The sequence below is a fragment of the Sciurus vulgaris genome (genome assembly GCF_902686455.1).
Source record: "Sciurus vulgaris genome assembly, chromosome: 6".
Taxonomy (NCBI): domain Eukaryota; kingdom Metazoa; phylum Chordata; class Mammalia; order Rodentia; family Sciuridae; genus Sciurus; species Sciurus vulgaris.
In genome coordinates, this window is record NC_136466.1 from 98,832,295 (window position 1) to 98,850,762 (window position 18,468).

The 18,468-nt window shown below is 31.2% G+C and overlaps 1 protein-coding gene across 1 annotated transcript in view; it reads right to left on the reverse strand.

Annotated features, from left to right (window-relative positions):
- RASA1 (RAS p21 protein activator 1) overlaps nucleotides 1–18,468 on the reverse strand; it is a 118,080-nt gene that overhangs the window by 36,001 nt on the left and 63,611 nt on the right. Inside the window, exons 6-11 of the mRNA XM_079144406.1 lie at nucleotides 17,937–17,968; nucleotides 14,671–14,723; nucleotides 11,756–11,906; nucleotides 7,706–7,784; nucleotides 1,372–1,492; nucleotides 492–648 (exon numbers count right to left, since the gene is read on the reverse strand). Of these exons, the coding sequence (XP_079000532.1) occupies nucleotides 492–648; nucleotides 1,372–1,492; nucleotides 7,706–7,784; nucleotides 11,756–11,906; nucleotides 14,671–14,723; nucleotides 17,937–17,968 (593 nt within the window). The remainder of the gene's footprint in view (nucleotides 1–491; nucleotides 649–1,371; nucleotides 1,493–7,705; nucleotides 7,785–11,755; nucleotides 11,907–14,670; nucleotides 14,724–17,936; nucleotides 17,969–18,468) is intronic.

An 18,468-nucleotide genomic window follows, 5' to 3' on the forward strand; every position in this document is an offset into this window, starting at 1 on the left:
TGTCTTGTAATAATTGGATTTAGCTTATAAATTTATATTTAATTTTAAAACAAAAACCTTGAAATCAGTGTAAGAAAAAATTTTAAATTCAAATCTGAAATATTTTCTGTTTTTACACCTTTTTTTAACATTGAGTTCTTTGGGAAAATGCCTATAGTTAATAGCAGAATTGAATTAACAGAGAAAGTGACAAAATTCAGGGATACATAAAAAGACTCAAATTAAGTCATTCGAAGGATTATTAGCAGAGGCAAAAAGAAACAGGCTGTTGAATGATCACTTCAAAGATTTTTACTTAATACAGTGGAATACGATTTTAAATGCAAGTTATTCTGAAATAAACAAGGAAAACAAAAATTACTCTATAAAATAAGTCTAACATTTTTCGATGATTTTATGTTCTTAAAAGCATTTTTATGCTTTAAAATGATGTGAATGCACCCATAATTTTATTAAAACAATTATAAAAGAAAAACAGAAAACAGTCTTACCTGCCAAAGAGACTATCATGAACAACATAGACAGAACAAACACTGAGATCTATTAATCCTTTTGGTTTTGTAGCTCGTTTTTCACTTTCAAAATAAATAAGTTGGGCATCACTGCCCTCTAAGATAAAATATAAATTTTTCCAGCGTTTTCCTTTGCCTGTTAAAAAATAATTGTTTTCCTTTAGCCAAACACAAATTTTAAAATCATATATAGAATGATGAAAATTAAACACATTTCAGTTATTACAAAAATTAAATAATATACCAGAAATAATATGTATCAGAAAGTTTCTATAACTTCTTTTTTAAAATGCCTTTAGTTATACTGCTTATCTTAATGAATCACAGAGCAAATGACAAAGACATTTTAACTATATCTTCAGAGATTTTATTGTGACAAAATGTTCAAATTCTTACTTGGGCATACTACTTTATTCCAGTCTTAAGGAAAAAATTCTTCCAGTAAAACACCACTCCATTACCCACTTCATTTCCTCAAATCGTCTTAATGTCAAAAATAAAAACCCCAATACCATGAGTGTGCCAAAGTGACACAAGTAGTTTGTTTACAAAAAAAAAAAAAAAAAAAAAAAAAAAAAAAAAAAAGGCCTGGGGACAGGGAGCAAAAAATGGAACTACCTGACAATTTAAGAACATACTTGGCAATATGTAGGTTTGTTTTCTAAATCCCAAGTTGGAAATGTAGACAACATACACATACACAGTTTGAAGGATATTTAAATGTTTAAATATAAGCTCTAAACAAGTGTCAACTTACTAAATTACAATTAAAGTTTTATGTCCAGTATTTGCAATTCCTTTATCAAATGCATTAATAGCAAAATACTAAATCAAATCTTTATTATAAAAATTCACTTACCCTTTTTCAGAAGGTAACCTTTCTTAACAATATTTTTATAAAAGGCATCCTTTGTTTTACGACGAATTGTATTATAGATTTCCTTGCCATCCACTGTATCATTGAGTACTTGTTCTTGATCCTGAAGTTTAAAAACATTTAAATTATTTCATGAATCTTTAATTTAAAGGAGGAAAAAATATACCAAATCAACAATTAAAAACCGGAGAAAGTGTTTTAATACTAAAATCTAGACGTACATAACAGATAAGGGATTCTTTGTTTTCCAAAGAAATTCTCAGAAAGATTTCCTTATCATATCTCAAGAAAATGGACAATTTTCCCAGAAATGTTTCCATACCATTTTCTAAGAACATGTTTCATGGAAGACAAATAAGCCATTTTCAACACCCACAGTCAGTTTGTTGTATTTTATAGCAAATGGTGTTTTTGAAAACATGAATTTGTCCCAACATAACTGGTAAATTAGTAGCCAGTCTGATTGTAAAGCAAATTATTTTTTGCTTATGTACTAGTAAGAAAAACTGTGTGGTATGTTTGTCACACCCATCTATCTATCCACACCTGGTGTTATACTTCTGATAATTCTCATTCTACCACTTCACAATTTTCTCATGTTTCAACACTTCTAAAGGCCACTTCCACACATAAACTTCAAGTTCTTAATCAAAAGTGTCATATTTATTAATATTTATATTTTTCTTAATCATTTAGGATATTTAAAGTTATGCCACGTTTTTATTAGGAACCCTGGTCTTTTGATGTGTCACTTATGAAGTAAGTGTTCACTTTCCTACCCTCCAAGCCCTGTGGTTTTTATTACTTGATTTGGAATAATGTTGTGATTTTTAGGAATGCATATATCCCATTATAACACAGCTGATATTGATCACTAAATTGCCCAGATAACACTAAGAATTAAAGAAAAAAGTGCCTTCAATCATGATCTTCCCAGAATAAATCAATCTTCAATTTTACTATTGGGGTCCAGCGAACTCAATTTTAGTATTTTGGTTCCTTTTTCAACCAGTTCTTATATTTGAAAGAATTGATATTTTATGAATTTCAGTCTTAAAGAGACTATAAGTTCATATGTTCTGGGATTTTTGTGATCTTCTTTCTCCTGTATTTTGAGACATTCTATTATTTCATCATTCTTTATTTCATCATTACTCAATAATTATCCCCAAGTATGCTAAAAAAATACTAAAATAATAATAAATTAGAAGCATGAATTACCTAGAGCAGAGGTGGCCAATTGTGGCATACATGCTAAATAAATCCAGTTCACCATCTGTTTTGTACAGAAAGTTTTACTGGAACACAACTGTGTTCATTTTTCACATATTATATGTGGTTGCTTTCAACTACAAAGGCAGTTTAGCAGTCGTGACAGATTGAATGTCCACAAAACCTAAAATATTTACTATCTGGCCCTTTACAAAAAAACTTTGCCAACCTCTGGCTTAGGGAATGATGCAATACTGAAATAATCAACTCTATTGCATCATTCTTTTACTTTTTTTACTATGTTGCCAAGTATTGCAGCATCTCTTGCAAAAGGATAAAAGGCCACCTTTGTTGTCTTTTTATTAGCTTTCATGGAAGAAAGTTAAAAATTCAGAACTCCTAATTATCTGCTTTTAATGATAAAGAGAAAAGATTGGCAGACATTTATCAAAATAGGAAGGTGAATTTAAAGGAAGAGCTCCACTCGACTCCACTGTGATGGTAGAACTGATTTTGATGACCAAAATCTCAGACTGTGATTCCTCACATGATTATATACTTTAACAGTTTTCTCCAACGTAAGAATCAATGAGTGAGCCATATTATTTCTAAGGGGAAAAAGTGAAATATGATGTTCTCATCTAGTTAGCAATTTAATAGGAAAGACATTATCATGCAATATTTTGTGATAACCTGTATTATCCTGTTTTGCTGAATAAATGAAAGTGAGTCTTGAAATTTTTGTGCACAGAATTTACTTAATATGAATTTTAAGTAGAAAAATGCTGAAGGTACTTTGCATAGAAAAGGTTATTAAAGGAAAATAGCTGATGTAGAAATTTAATTCCCTGGAATAAGCAATCTAATTTGGTATTTATAAACCTGAACACAACAATTATCTTACACTTATGGGAACAAAGAAGACCATACTCTTCAACAAAATTATGAGCCTTCAAAGTTTTCAAAAGCATTGCATTTAATAAGACCAGTACAAGAAAGAACCGTAAGCTGGAAGAACCCAGGAGCAATATATTTCAAATCTGCTACCAGTGATGTATTTTTATGGTTAAAGTGCAAGACGAACCACAGTAATTTTATAAGCAGGGTTTGGTAGAAATGTATCTGAAATCTGAAATCTTACAAATATAAGATGGGTATGTTCCAAATACACATAAAAAAGCTAAAGAGCAGTTAATTGCATTCAAAAGACTTGTCTATTTCAGGAATGTAAACCTATATAAGCAAGAAAATACAGAACAAAAAATTGCTAAATTTCAGTTTCTACCACATTTTCTAAAAAAGTTGTTTTGGTTCATTTCAGTTGTTAATACTACTCTCTTCCTTTCCCTCCTCCCACCCGAACCCTTCCCTCTACTCCGCTGGTCTTTGTTCTATTAATTTATTTTTTAATTGGTGTATTATAGTTATACATAAAACTGAAATTCATTGTGGTATATTCATATATATACATAACAATGGAGCACATTATGCTAAATGCATTTATGAATGTGTCAAAATGAACCCCACAATTATGTATAACTATAATGTACTAATAAAAAATGGGTGTGGAGGGAGAAAAAAGTTGTTTTGAGATTATCTCTTTATTCTTAACTATACAAATTATGTGTAAAAGTACTTAAGAATATAAAAAGGACAAAATGGTAAATCATGATGACTGCTTTCCTGGTAATATTAATTTATACTTACCAATCTTTATTTCAGTTGTAATATAGTATTTAGTATTAGCTGCAGAATGGATCATGTTTGTCTTTAAGCATACTACATTAATATTTGGATTTAAATACCTGATTTCAAGATAATCTGTTTATGTTTTTAAAAAATTAAGGTAAGGTATGATATGCTAACCCCCAAAATGCTAAAGTATTCTAATATCTTAGAAGACGCTACGGGGCAAAAAACAACTTTGCTTTCCAAGTCCTAGAAAAATCAGTTGAAGATGGAATTGAAGGTTTCTCTGGGTGTTCTATATCTCAGCCTCCTCTCTACAGTTCTGGAGAGGGAGGTCACAAATCTGATATAGTCCTCCCAAAGCATAGGAGATAGTCTGATTAGTGAGAGTCTGTTAGCCACTGAAACAAGTTTTTGCATGTTAGGTATGGCAGGCACCTGAAGCCAGACTTCAATTGCAAATCTTGCCTTTGTCACTTAACGGCTAGGAAAACTCCATTTAATAAATCAATACAATAAATGTTTGCTGATTGTCAGGCAACTTTCTAAATTTTTTGCTCATCTATTTGTTTTGTGGTACTGGGCTGAACCCAGTGGGTGCTTTACTACTGAGATATGTCCCAGTCTTACCTTTTGAGACAAGGACTCACTAAATTACAGAGGCTGGTCTCAAATGTGCAATCCTCCTGCCTCAGCCAAGGAAAATGGTGGGACTACAGGCATGCACCACTGTGCTCAGCTCTGTTCTAGTTTTTGAGATACAACAGTGAACAAATCAAACGTGTCTACCTTCGTGGAACTTACATTCTAAGCAGGGAAAGATGATAAGTGCTTTATAAGGTAGCGTAAGTTGCAGTGACATATCTAGGTATCTAAATAAGTCTCATTATGAAGCTAATTTTTGAGCAAAAACTTGAAAGACAAAAGAGTTATTAGGCAATTGGACTTTTGAAAGAAAATTTAGGGCAGGATGAAAAACTAGTGAAAATATCCTAAGGAAGGAAAGAGTATGACATTTAAAAAACATGCATCACTAAAGCAAGTAAGAATGGAACGTCTCAGACAAGGATAGTAGAAGGAGATGAGTTTAAGAGAACTAATGAGACATCACTGTAGAGCCCTGTATGCCACTGTAGGGTCTTGGACTTTCACTCTGACTGAACTGTAGAACATCTGCAAGTGTTAAGCAGAAGAGTGACATGATCTGACTCACATTTTAAATGGATCCCTCGGTCTTTTGTGTGGTATAAGGGGACAAAGGTGGACACAGTGGAATGAAGTCAGTTTCTGGTGTTGGTCACATTCTAGATATGTTTTGAAGGCAGAGTTAGCAGGATGCTCCTGACAGGTTGGATACAGAGTACAGAAAAGAAAGAAAGAGTCAAGATGAATTTAAAGCCGTAAGTAATTAACCTCTTTGGTCTAAGTTTCTTGATTTGAAAAATAGTGTCAACCTCATTAAATTGTTAAACAATTAAAAGAATTAATATGTATAAAAACCTGTGCTTAAAATATGATGCTGAATAATTTTAGTTATTTTTATTGTGGGGTGTGTTATCTTAAAAGGATTGCTATTTTTTTCTAGAGCCTATCTCAAGAAGCATTAGTTCCAGGACCTACCTAGGACTCTGCTATTTCCATTCTACCATCTGAACCTGAGTCTGGGAATGCAGGTCACATTAGGATAGGTGAGCTGATTTTGCTAGTCAGTTTGATCATCAGCAAAAGGATATCACTGCTTTTGTGATCTCCGATAGTGAGAATCCTGCTAAAAGGCTAGGTGAATGTTTGATTCCCCAAACTTCTGCTGTAATGTGCTTTCACTCCAGGATCAAAATGATAGACTACACAATAGTTCCCATGTAGGAATCAAACTGCTTTATAATAAACATTAGCTGTTTTTTAGGTATTTAATACTTGATAGACATTCTGCAAAGGACAGCAGTTTAAGGCTTATACAGTTATGAAAAAAGACAAATAGGAGAGGGGTAGTTTATTTCATATAATTCTTAAAGCAATCTTGCAACATGTTATTAAAAGTGTTAGATGTCACATCTACTAATTTTTCTAACTATAAATTATTAGAAAACTATATGCAAAGATTCAGGATGGAAATTTTTATTATTTAATGTGTGGACAAATATAACTTATGGACTTATAAAAGAAATTAAAATCATCACTAACTCAACCAGTCAATATGAATTAGAATTTAGAATACAGCAATGTAACTATAAAAATCTGTCATCTGAAGATAAAGGCACTTGTGAGCCCTAATAAAAGGCCTCAGCAGTGGTTTCTAGAAAGTATATACCACACTATGTTTTTATAAAGTCTGTTTTACATATAATTAGAGCAAAGAGCCAAGCTCTACCAGAACTACCAAAAAAAGTGGTACACCTGTGTTGACTATAGTTATTAGAAAGTTTTCATAAAGGAAGTGAAACCGAAGATTGATTTTAAACTAGCAGCATTTAGATACTGACATGAAGATAGGAAGGAGTATGAAGAGATTTTAAAACATTTAGTAAAAAATAACATACAGGTAGAATAAAGTGGTTGCTTCATTCTGGAGAGCAGAGTTGTTCATTCAACTAACACTTATTGAATTAATTAATGATGTCAAAAGTACTATTTGAGGCATAAGGAAAAACAATTCAAAGGGGGAAAAATATCTCCACTAAAAAAACTCCTTATATTCTACTAGAAAAACATAAAGAAATGAAGAAAGATATAATGACAAGATTATGATGATTCTTGAATTTATGCTCAGCTTCAAAATAATGATTTCTCACTTGGTAACTACAATGAGTTATAGATACAACCATCTGAAATTATTTGAGGCTAACCGTTTCTCTTGTGTTTTGGATTTAACTTACTCATGCCTTCTCTAATGCCTTGTACATCAGATACTGCCACTACATATCCCCACCCATCACTATTTCTTTCCTCTTTACTGTAGTCTCAGTTTACCAAGAGTATACAGACATACCTAAACTCTTGCTATAATATTATAGTCAAAAAAATAAAAAATTGAAACTCATCTGGGCGGTAGTCCTCTTCTATCATTATGTATATTTTTTTTTACCACTTTACCTACTGAGCTTACCTAGATAAATCTGGTTGTGATTCATCCATGCTACCTCCACTTTTGCCTCTAATAACTCACTCCTTGACCCAGCTACTTGGCTTCTGCCCCCATCACATTTATATTCTCAAAAAGCCACCAAGGACTTCCTAATTAGCTAGAATCAACACAGATTAAAAACTAAGAAATTCTCTTAGAGAGTTCATTTTTTTTAAAGAATATCAATAAACTAAATTTTATTTAGTTTTAATTGAATGAATGCATAACATATCACCAAAATGCACTTTAAAATACAATGCTAATTACTGCAAAAAGAAAAATAACACTGACCTGCATTGGTACAGGATCTTTAAGATAATATCCTTCAACAATCTGTTCTTTTCTATAGTGATCTATGATATCCCCAATGCTGTTAAAATAAAAATAACATAATTGGTTTCACAAAATATGTATATCTTTTAAAATACAACTAAACCCTGTTACCAAGGATCATCTATTCACAAGGTTTTTTTTTCAAAGCCTATAACTTGGATACATTAATAGAATAAATCATCTTACATTATTTAAGAAAAACAAAAATATTTCTATCATAGGTTCACAGGTCAAAATAAGTGAGCCAGAGATTCTAATTTCCCATTGACATCAAGTGGACAGCCAAGTCAACAATATCACACTGAAAAAATGATTAAACGGCCATATTTTTGTTGGTTTTTATCAGAGTACTTCAAACATATTGAGTATTAAGAATTGGCAGGAAAAAAATGGCATTTATTTAGGAAGTAGAGTTCAGGTAAATTAACAACTTTTATTATGTAAATATTTACATATTATGCTTTCCCATCAGATGCAGTTAGGTCATAAACACATGAATAGTAAGTGAGAGTAAAAGAAAGGAAAGGGAAAGAAAGAAAAAGAGTAGAGTCAGGAGCTATTTTTACCTGTATGATTAGCACTGTACCAGGAAAGACTTACTGATGATTCTGATAAAAAAGTGTTATGAACCATTCTAAATATTTGGGAAATATTATAAATAAAACAAAAATAAAAATAAAATGATATAATGCATTTTGACACAAGTTTTTGCTTGCTGTGAGTTTTTTAATATATAAAAGTATTTCTTTATTACCACTAGACCATTATATTGCCCTAAATATTTAAATCCTTGAATTTTAAACCTTCTTTTAATATGATGGAGGAATGGGCAGCTAAGAAACATTTCTCCAAACAGGTCTTGTTTAACCTACCCCTTGATTTTTTTCCATTGTCCTTCCTGTTGATACATGGAGTATGTGTGTGTACATCATAATTGGAGTACATATGTGTGTGTGTGTGTGTGTATGTATAGCTCCAAATATATCTTTCCTATACTACAAAATTAATTTAAATCAAATACAAATAATGTTCTAAAGCAAAACTTGAAAACTAATAAAAAATGATTATGAAGATGAAATAAATATCGGAGGCAGTATTTAACATAAGGCAGAGGGGTGAGGTAAAAAATGAAACAAGTAAAAAGGTATTATCATAAAAAGGAGATATATAACGTACACACACACAGTGGGGATTAAATCCAGGGGCATTGTGCCAGTGAGCTACATTCCCAGCTCTTTATTTTTCATTTTGAGATAGGTCTCACTAAGTTGCTTAGGGCCTCACAAAGTGGCTGAGGCTGGCCTCAAATTTGTAATCCTTCTGCCTTAGCCTCCTTAGTTACTGGGATTACAGGCATGCATCATCACACCCAGCTTTTCATAAATTTTTAAAGGAAAAATGTAGTACTAAATAAATCCAAAACTTAAAAGAAAAAAATTAGCAAATATAATGGAAAATAGCAGATAGGGAGTGGAGCTGTAGCTCAGTGGTAGAATAGTTGCCTTTCATGTGTGAGGCACTGGGCTCTATTCTTAGCACCACATAAAAATAAGTGAATCAAAAATAAAGGTATTGTGCCCATCTACGACTGGAAAAAAAAAAATCTTAAAAAAAAAGAAAATAGCTAGATACTGCCACAAAGACAACTATGTGTTTTAAAGTAAAAAAAAAAAAAAAAAAAAATCTATAAAAATTAGTAAATATCAAAGATTTCTGGATCAGTAACTATAAAATGCAATCAATCTTGTGTACCTCAGTATTACAATTTAATGCTTTCCATGAGCTCAAGGAATACAGCTTGTGAACTCTGTTATGAAGTACATAGTTCAGAATGTCCAGGAGCAAATTTTTTATAAACTTACTGGTGAAATAAATGTGAGTTTCTAAAGACATTAATTCCTATAATTTCGCTTTAGTACTTATAAAACTATGTGCCACTCCTGTTGAAACCTACGTAAATGTTAAAAATCTTCAAAGTTTAACAAAAATCCTTCCTTTTTCCTCTTACCATTACCTGAATTACTTTATTCTGACTATTGTGCCTATTGGTACATTTATCGCAGTTTGTATACATCTTTCCTAACAGACCTGAGCTCTAATAAAGCCAAAATGGTATCTTCTTCTTTAATGTGTATGTATAGGATCTATACAGTGTATTTCACAAAGCAGATCATTTAATAAATGTTTACTAAATTAAATTTGCAAAATTCCTCCACTATTTTCTTTAAAATTTTGAATATAGGAACATCAGTGTATGTCTCAACAATTTCTAAATGAAACAGAACTGCCACCTCTCTTAATTACAAGACTAATGTACTGTTAATTAATGGCGAGACATTATAGCAGAGTATGGCTGTGTCAGACTTACTAAATAATCTTGTTTTACTAAACAATGTTAATAAAATATTTCTAAACAATGTTAAATCACAAAGATGTATCTTCCAAGGAATTGTTTCTGACATGCTGAAATGGAGTATATAATTCCAAGACTAATAAAAACTGCCATTTTCTACTTATCACGGTTACATTTTTGTCTTTCCTTTAAAACAAAACAAAACAAATAAACAACAACAACAACAACAAAAAAAAAAAAAACTAAGACATCTGAACTTAATAAGAAATAAAAGTCAAAGACTTGGGGTAAGAGTCAAGGCTACTAAATTACCATGTATTTAACTTAAAAAAAAAAAGTCTTCATTTTGCAGCCAAACTAATAATTCCACAAGAGTTGAGAAAGAAATATACTTCAAATTCTTTCCTTCTTATTCCATGTTGTTCTTTATCAACAAAGACTACCTTTATACATTTTATTGACTGTCTTCAATGGTAAGAATTTCCATTGTTGCAAAACATAGGTATCCCTAAGGAAGTTTATCAATAACCAATCTTACAAAAAATAAAACTTATGAAATTATTTAATCCTAAACAAATCTTAATTTGAACATTTATTCAGTTAAGCATTTTTGTTTTCAATTTATAATTTTATGTTGTTCCAAATCTCTAGAAAACTAAACAATGAGAAAAATTAATTTATAAAGTGCTCAAATTGTAGCCACCTGGATTTTCAGTGAGGATGTCTATATTCCAGACTGTAATGTAGAATGTATTTAAACACAGCTTATATATGATATGCAAAAAGGTCCAACTGCCTGGAACTATCTCATTTGATGTTTTAGAATTGTCCACTGACCCTCTAGTAGGGAACCAGAAGACTGCCATTGGATTTTTTTGTTTTATTTTCCAGATGTACCAGCTGCTAGATCTGCTTAAAGGTCAAGCTCAAAATAAGAGAAATTCTAATTGGGATGGAGAATGATATAGTGGTATTAAGATATTAAGTAGGCAAATGTCAGTATTTAAAATAAGATTATGCCAACCTTCAGAGGAACAAAATGATGCTAGAGAGTATGAGAAAACATTTCATCTAGAAATGAAGAGATGACTTTTTCTTTTCAGAAAAAAATACTGGCATGCTATCATATAGTTTCCTTTATTATTTTACTTCCCTAATCAAGCAACTAAAATTCATTCAGAGTCTCAGGACAAGAATTTACTTGGAAGATGAGAAGTCAGAACCAATTGTGATGTACAAAAACTACTGATTTGAGAACAGTCCAATTACATGGTAACATATGTATAAATCTCTGGTAACTCCTGAGGCAATTTTTTTGTTTTTGTTTTTGCTATTAAAATGACTCACTGATAGAAGAATGTAATATAATTTCATTTCCTTAGATTAGATGCTTTATTCCTCCTATAGACAGTGTTTAGATTTAGCAAATTAGTTACAAATAGCTTGTGTATAGATGATTTTCTAAATAAAATTATTTTGGAAGGAAACAAGTTATTTTTTATATTCATGTTTAATACTATGTAAGTATCCTTGGATATGAATACTACTAAATCATAGTAAGATGTGAGGAACTTTTATATAATTTTGAATCTGATTTATTATCAATATTCCAATTATTTTTGCCAAAGTAAAAGATAACATTTCTCAAGATTTACCTGTTATAATATCGGCCTCCCATCATAAACTGATTGTTTGGTGTTGGACATATTTTAAACCGCTGAATATTTTCATTGGTCCGAAAATAAAGTGAATAATCACCAGGAGTATTATCTGAGGGCCTCACAAGAAAACTGCAGACTTGGCCAACTGTAAAAATTAAGCTGTTAGTTTTATTCCCTAATTATCAAATAAAAAAGAAAAGATGTTAAGCAGTATAATTACAAAGTCATACCACATATAAATTTTCACCAGTAACTTTCTCTTTCTTCTCTCTCCCCCTCCCTCCCTCTCTCTTCCTCTCTCTTCTAGAATTCCTTTTTGGTACTGGGGATTGAACCCAGGGTTGCTTTACCACTTAATGATATTCTCAGTCCTTTTTTTTTTTTTTAAATTTTGAGACAGGGTCTGCTAAGTTGCTAAAACTGGCCTCAAACCTGTAATCCTCCTGCCTCAGCCTCTTGAGTCTCAGGGATTACAAGCATGCACCACTGAGTCCAGCAGGAACTTGTTTTTTAAGAAGTCTTTTTTGTATTTCCTGGTTTATGCTTCATAGTCACCCACGGTGAGTGGCTACTAAATCCCAGATATTTCTTACAAGCTTTATTTCATAAAAATGCAAAATGGTAATTTTACGGCAGTAACTTTTGGTCTATAATGTCTGTGACTGTCATAACTTGGAAAGAACTGCCTAACCACAAAAAAGGGGATAGTGACTAAAACTGTTACATTGTTTGTAAATCCTCTTAATAAAAACATTCTAAAAATAATACCAGTTTTGCCTTCAAATAGTCTATACTTTATCAGTGTTTTCAATTAATGATTAAAAAGTAAAGGCTATTCACCAGAACCACACACACAAAAATTACTATAATAGAGGAATAGCACCAAAAGCTTACTTACAAAAGTAGATTCAAAACAACTGAAATATGAGTAATTATCAAAAGTCAACAGTCATGTACTACACTTTATTCAACAGTATAATCCTAAAAATACACATGAAAGCAAATTATCATACATTAAGTATCTTCAAATCAACTTTAGATAAGAATTTTCACATCTTCAATTAGCAATGACTCTTTTTTGTTTGTTTTTTGTTTGTTTGTTTGGTTGGTTTTTTGGTACTGGGGATTGAACTCAGAGCCTTGTGCTTCACAGGCAAGCACTCTACCAACTGACCTATCTCCCCAGCCCAGCAATGACTCTTAATACTGAGATGCCTTGCCTTTTCTCTATTTAAGTCCTAATGACATGAAAAAGATTAGGACTTATTTTTAGGAAAACATAATGAATATTTAGAATATCAGATACAATTCTGTGTAAATTATTATTAATTGTTCTAATCTAGCCGTGATACTTGCAATCTAGTAACTTCATGTTCAATACAAAGAAGTAAAAAATAAACCTCCTTAAACTGAATCTTCAAGGGCTTAATAATACAAAGTAAACACAAAAGTTGCAGAAACTGTGTAATGTAATATAAGCTAAAATGAAAGCGCTTCTAATTGGATACAACAACTCATGGTGACAAAAAATCAGGATATTCTGTTTCTTCAAGAATTTAAGATAGGAATTACATGCAAAATTGTACATGCAAGTCCTATGTCCAGTTTTCATGGAACAAAGTTCCAGATTCTCAAAACAGCACATGACTCAAAATACGAATTAATGTAAGAAATTAAGTTTTCATATTAACATGTAAAACAAGAAGGGGTACTGCAAGTACTGAATAGTGGTGCAAGTTCTAAATATGAAATTATAAATTCACTAAAATACAAATTTTTGAAAGTAGATGGCATGTCATTGTAGTTTGCTATTTGGTCTGCATTATTACCATACAGTAATATCATGCTCTTTAATTTATGTTTTGAACCTACTTAATGTAGGTTAACTATATAAGGCCTTCAAGTAGTGCCTCAAATCTTTCAAAAGATTAAGTATTAATTTAAAATGTAATACCTTACTGCATTTTAAAACAATTAAGATCACATCTTTGATAAACTTTAATAATCTGAATAATGTTTAATAATATCTCATCCTCAATCATCAGTAAGAGAATCTATTTTACCAAATATAGAATCTATCAAGCAATTCTTAAAGAACTAAAATTTCTAAATTATATATTATGGATTAAATTTGTCTTGTATCCTTTATAAGTTACGGTTTACTGAAGAAACATTTGGTAGTTAAATTAATTTAGCCTTTAATACTTAGTAAGAATAAAAATGACAGGATGGCTTTTATTTTAAATAATAAACCTACAGTACAAGTCAGTCTTACTTTGTGTTTCCTTATATCCATAAGAGTTTTGAGATACACTAAAATTAATATATTTTAAGTAAGGCTCAATAATATAATTCCACAAGTGTACAAAGATGAATGCAAGAATGTTTGTTGTAGCTGAATGAAAAAAAGAGTGCCAACATACCACCCCTCTATTGGGGCATGGTAAATTATGGTATTTATAGAATAGAAAACTTATGATCATTAAAAATTTATATCTGCAGATTTGGACTCATCTCCCAATATATACACTAATATGGAAAAAAGTGTTTTACTTGTTCCTATAAGTGTGTGTGTATGCATAGGGGTAAGGAAGGGAGATACACATAAACACAGAAAACTTCTACAAACATACAAAAAAACAATTATCACCATGTGTTACACCAGGGGAAAGAGTACAGGGACAGAGGCTAGGGTAAAAGAATAATACACTTTGTGGAATTAGACACCACATGTATGTTTCAAATAGAAACAAACAAAATACCAGCTTCTCAGTACTAGGCAAGAAATTATAATATGCATAAACATTAATTGAATGCTGAAGGCAAATACAGTGCATGAAAATTGGTTGGTTCATTTTTTAATTCTTTTAAAATAAAGACTTTAAAAAGGTAAGTGAATATAAAAGTACCTGTCATTAGTAAATTATAAGCTTCTTGTTTGGAAATCTTCCCATGGAACCATCTTAAAAAGAGAACAAATTAAATATATGAATCAAAAGTCCTTTTGGTTGCTATCAGATGTTCAAAACTAAAATCAACGTACTTGCAATTCAAATGGAAATGCGAAATAAATGCAAAGCAACTGATCAAATTATTTCAGTTCTAATACATTGCTACATTTTGTAAACTATTATGCTTAATTTCAACAAAAATGGTAAAACTAGGAGCTACCATGTATAAACTACAATTTCCATATTAATTACCAATAATAACAACAATCATTTTAATCTTGATAATGTCTGCTATATGCTTACATCATAATTAGCTCTTTTATCTTTTGGGGGGCAGAGGGAAAAAAGGGATAGTACAGGTAAAGCCCACCCTAGAACTGCTCCATAAAAATACTTAACATATTAATTTTCTACATTTCTCATAATGAATTTTCAATATTCAATAATTGTAATAAGCTCTCTTCCAATAAAATCAAAATGTTGATGCATACTTTACTGAAAGCCAGTAAATAAGATTGGATGATGAGAACAAGTGAATACCAACATTAAGTACTAAAAGAAAAGGACACAGTGTTCCTAAATTTATGTGAGCTAATAGCCTATCAAACTAGATTGGTATTTTGTATTTTACATTCTGAAGTTAAGCTTTTAGAAATTAATATAAGTGGCATTGTGAAAAGTATATATACTTTTTTCACATAGTAAAAAAGCATATATACAATGACTAAAGTACTCCAAACTGCCTTAAAAGGTAGAGAGGTTCCATACGCATTCAATATCAGTTAAATGACCATTGCTAAAAATATTACAGCTTGATTTCTCTATTTTGAGGAAATGTCAACTAGATGATCTCCAAAGTCAATCCTATGTTTTTATAGCTGGTGAAAAATGAAAATTCAGAGAGGAGGGTAAAAAAGCAATAGATATCCTAAAGCCCAAATGGCAATATCTTTTTCTAAAGTTATTCTTATATAAAACTTATGTAAGTCAACCACATGGTTTACACAAATAATAAAGATGCTCTTAAGAAAAAAAAGACAAAAATAAAACAACATACAAAATAAATCAAGTGCAGTGAGTGGTATGTTCCGAGGGTAGTTTGGGAACAACAGAGAAAGGCACCAGTTCTTTGGAGTGTGTAAGAGTAAAAGATAAAGGGAAATTCACTGAATACTGAATCATTCAGTGAAGTCGTAAGTCATATATCAATAACTGCATAATGAATGAAGAGGAATCCTGGCCTGTGAAGCAGATTAAGCAAAAGCATAAAGGAAAAAAAAAAGGATTATGCATTTGAAGACCTTCAAACTGCAGAGTATAAAACTAGAAATGACAGGTAATAAGACTACTAAAAGACACAGTAGACAGATCACAGATGGTCTTTTTAGGTTCTGTGAAGGTAAATGTGGTGAAGAATTAGTTAATTTTAGGTGAGAAAGTGATACCATCACATCATGTATATCATTCTATATATTGGAAGAAAGAATTTGAGGAGTCTAAAGACTTGGGGAGACAAACTTGAAGGTTACTGCTGTATCAGGTACTAGTAAGAGAATAAAGGGGCTGTTGAATACAATTATTTAAGAGTAAGAAGAAGACACACATTTAAGAAATATTTTAGGAGATAAAATCACCAGAACTTGGTATCTACATCATGGACTGAGGGAGCTTGAAAGAAACTCAGCCAGTTATACCATCTATTTAATCTCAAAGGGAACTATGTGTTACCAAGGATACTTTAAAGGACTTAAGATACTTTACTGCCACAGTCTCTGTCATAAGAAATTACAGGGTTTGAATACATATAAAATTAAAAAAAGAAACATTGCAAATTTAGCTCATGCTAAATGCCCCTTAAGTAAGAAATTATGAAATTTTTAAAAATGGGAGACTTAGGTTAGAAAAGACACTTAAAGTGGAATTCATACTTGGACATCATTGGAAAACTGGATGTAGCTTCAAATATTTATGGCATTTTACCTATATTTTTAAGAATAAATCTACACTCTTTTTAAAATGCAGATAAAAAGGTAGATTTATAGTTTCTCTTAGAAATCAGGAGGATTTCATTCTAGACTTATATTCTTGAACATATCAACTAGACAGGTCACATTACAATAGATAACAACTTTCCAGTTTTCAGTCTCCCACAATCTTCTCTTAATACCAAGAGTAAAGGTCAGCTGCCATTTATCATCACTCTTAAAAGGTCGTTTTCTGACAAGAGGGAACAGTTCTATGTGCCTTGAGCTGTATCAAAGAGGGAAAATAATAAAAATCATGATTATTGTGTTTGGAGAAAAATAGACTATAGATGCATGTGTGTGTGTGTGTGTGTGTGTGTGTGTGTGTGCATGTGTGTACACGTGTCTCCCAAACTTCATTTGCTTACATTATCTTTCTGAAACTAACATATTCAACTAGCTATAGTCTCACTAATGCAGTTCCTTTTGTAGTTACAAAGAACAAAAGGAAAAATGAACACAAAATATTTCGTATATTCTACTTAAGAAAGGGCATGAAACTAAAAGTAAGGTGACTGAACATACAGTATTCAGTTTAGTGTATTTCTGGTTACAATAGTTAGAAAATAGAAAAAGCAAGTATTTGAGGCAAGCTTTCAATTCCATCCATAAATGCTAACAGGACAACTAAGGGGGAAAAAAACATGTTCTTTTGAAAAGGTATTAGAAGATTAACAGTCTTAAAATAATATGAGTAAGACAAAATTGTGATTAACGGTTAAAATCTTTTAAAGAAAACTAATAAATATAAAATCAGTCTAAAGTGATTATGAAAAGAAAGAACTTTCTTGATCTTACTAATATTACGCAGAATTCTAACCTCAGGGTAAAGTTCTTTGACAAAAAGAAAAAGAATGTGAACCCAAAATATTAATAAGAGGTGTGGCCACAAAAACAAGAAATAAGAAAAAATGAGAGGAATTACGACATTCACTAATGTTATTAATGTAATATTTACCAGTTATTAGTTTCATGATATAAGAATCATACATAGGTAATAGGCCACCATTTATTTAAAAAATAAAACTGTAACACTAGGTCCTTAAGAAAAGCATTTACATATTAGTTCTCTGAGCCAAATTAAAAAAAAAAAGTAGAAGTCAGTCCTTTTGGCTTTTAAAATATTTTTTGGCTAGTGTTCCAATTAGTAGCTTTACAATATACATATTTTTTTCCTTTTAATAATTAACAAAAACTCACATTTTGCCTTCATGTGGATCTTCTTCCCGGCCCTAAAGAAAAGACAATAGGAAAGTATTTTATATAATTAACTATTAATTAACTTTTATTAAAATTCATAAAAATCCTATCTTCAAACACATCTCCACAATGCTCTTCATATTTATGTGCATATGAGAAAAGACTTATAAAGAATTACCTCTCCAGAACTCTCTGGCTTACACTTCTCTCCTTGTTGCCATTTATCTAACTCCTCTTTTCTCCTTATATCAAACTACTTCTGTAGCCCAACTACAATACAATTACCTCCATGTTCCACCCCACCACTCCAATCTGAATTCATCAGTTTCAACTGTAGCTTTGCTCTGCATTAAGAAAAATCAAACCAAATAAAAACAATTTTTTAAAAGCAAACATTTAATGCCTCTTTCCAATCTATAAACACCTCATTCTGCAACTGAAGTTCTGGACCAGCCTCACTCAGTCCACTTTTCCTGTCTCATACTACCAATTCTCTAGGTACTTATACCACGATCACACCTAAACTACCCAT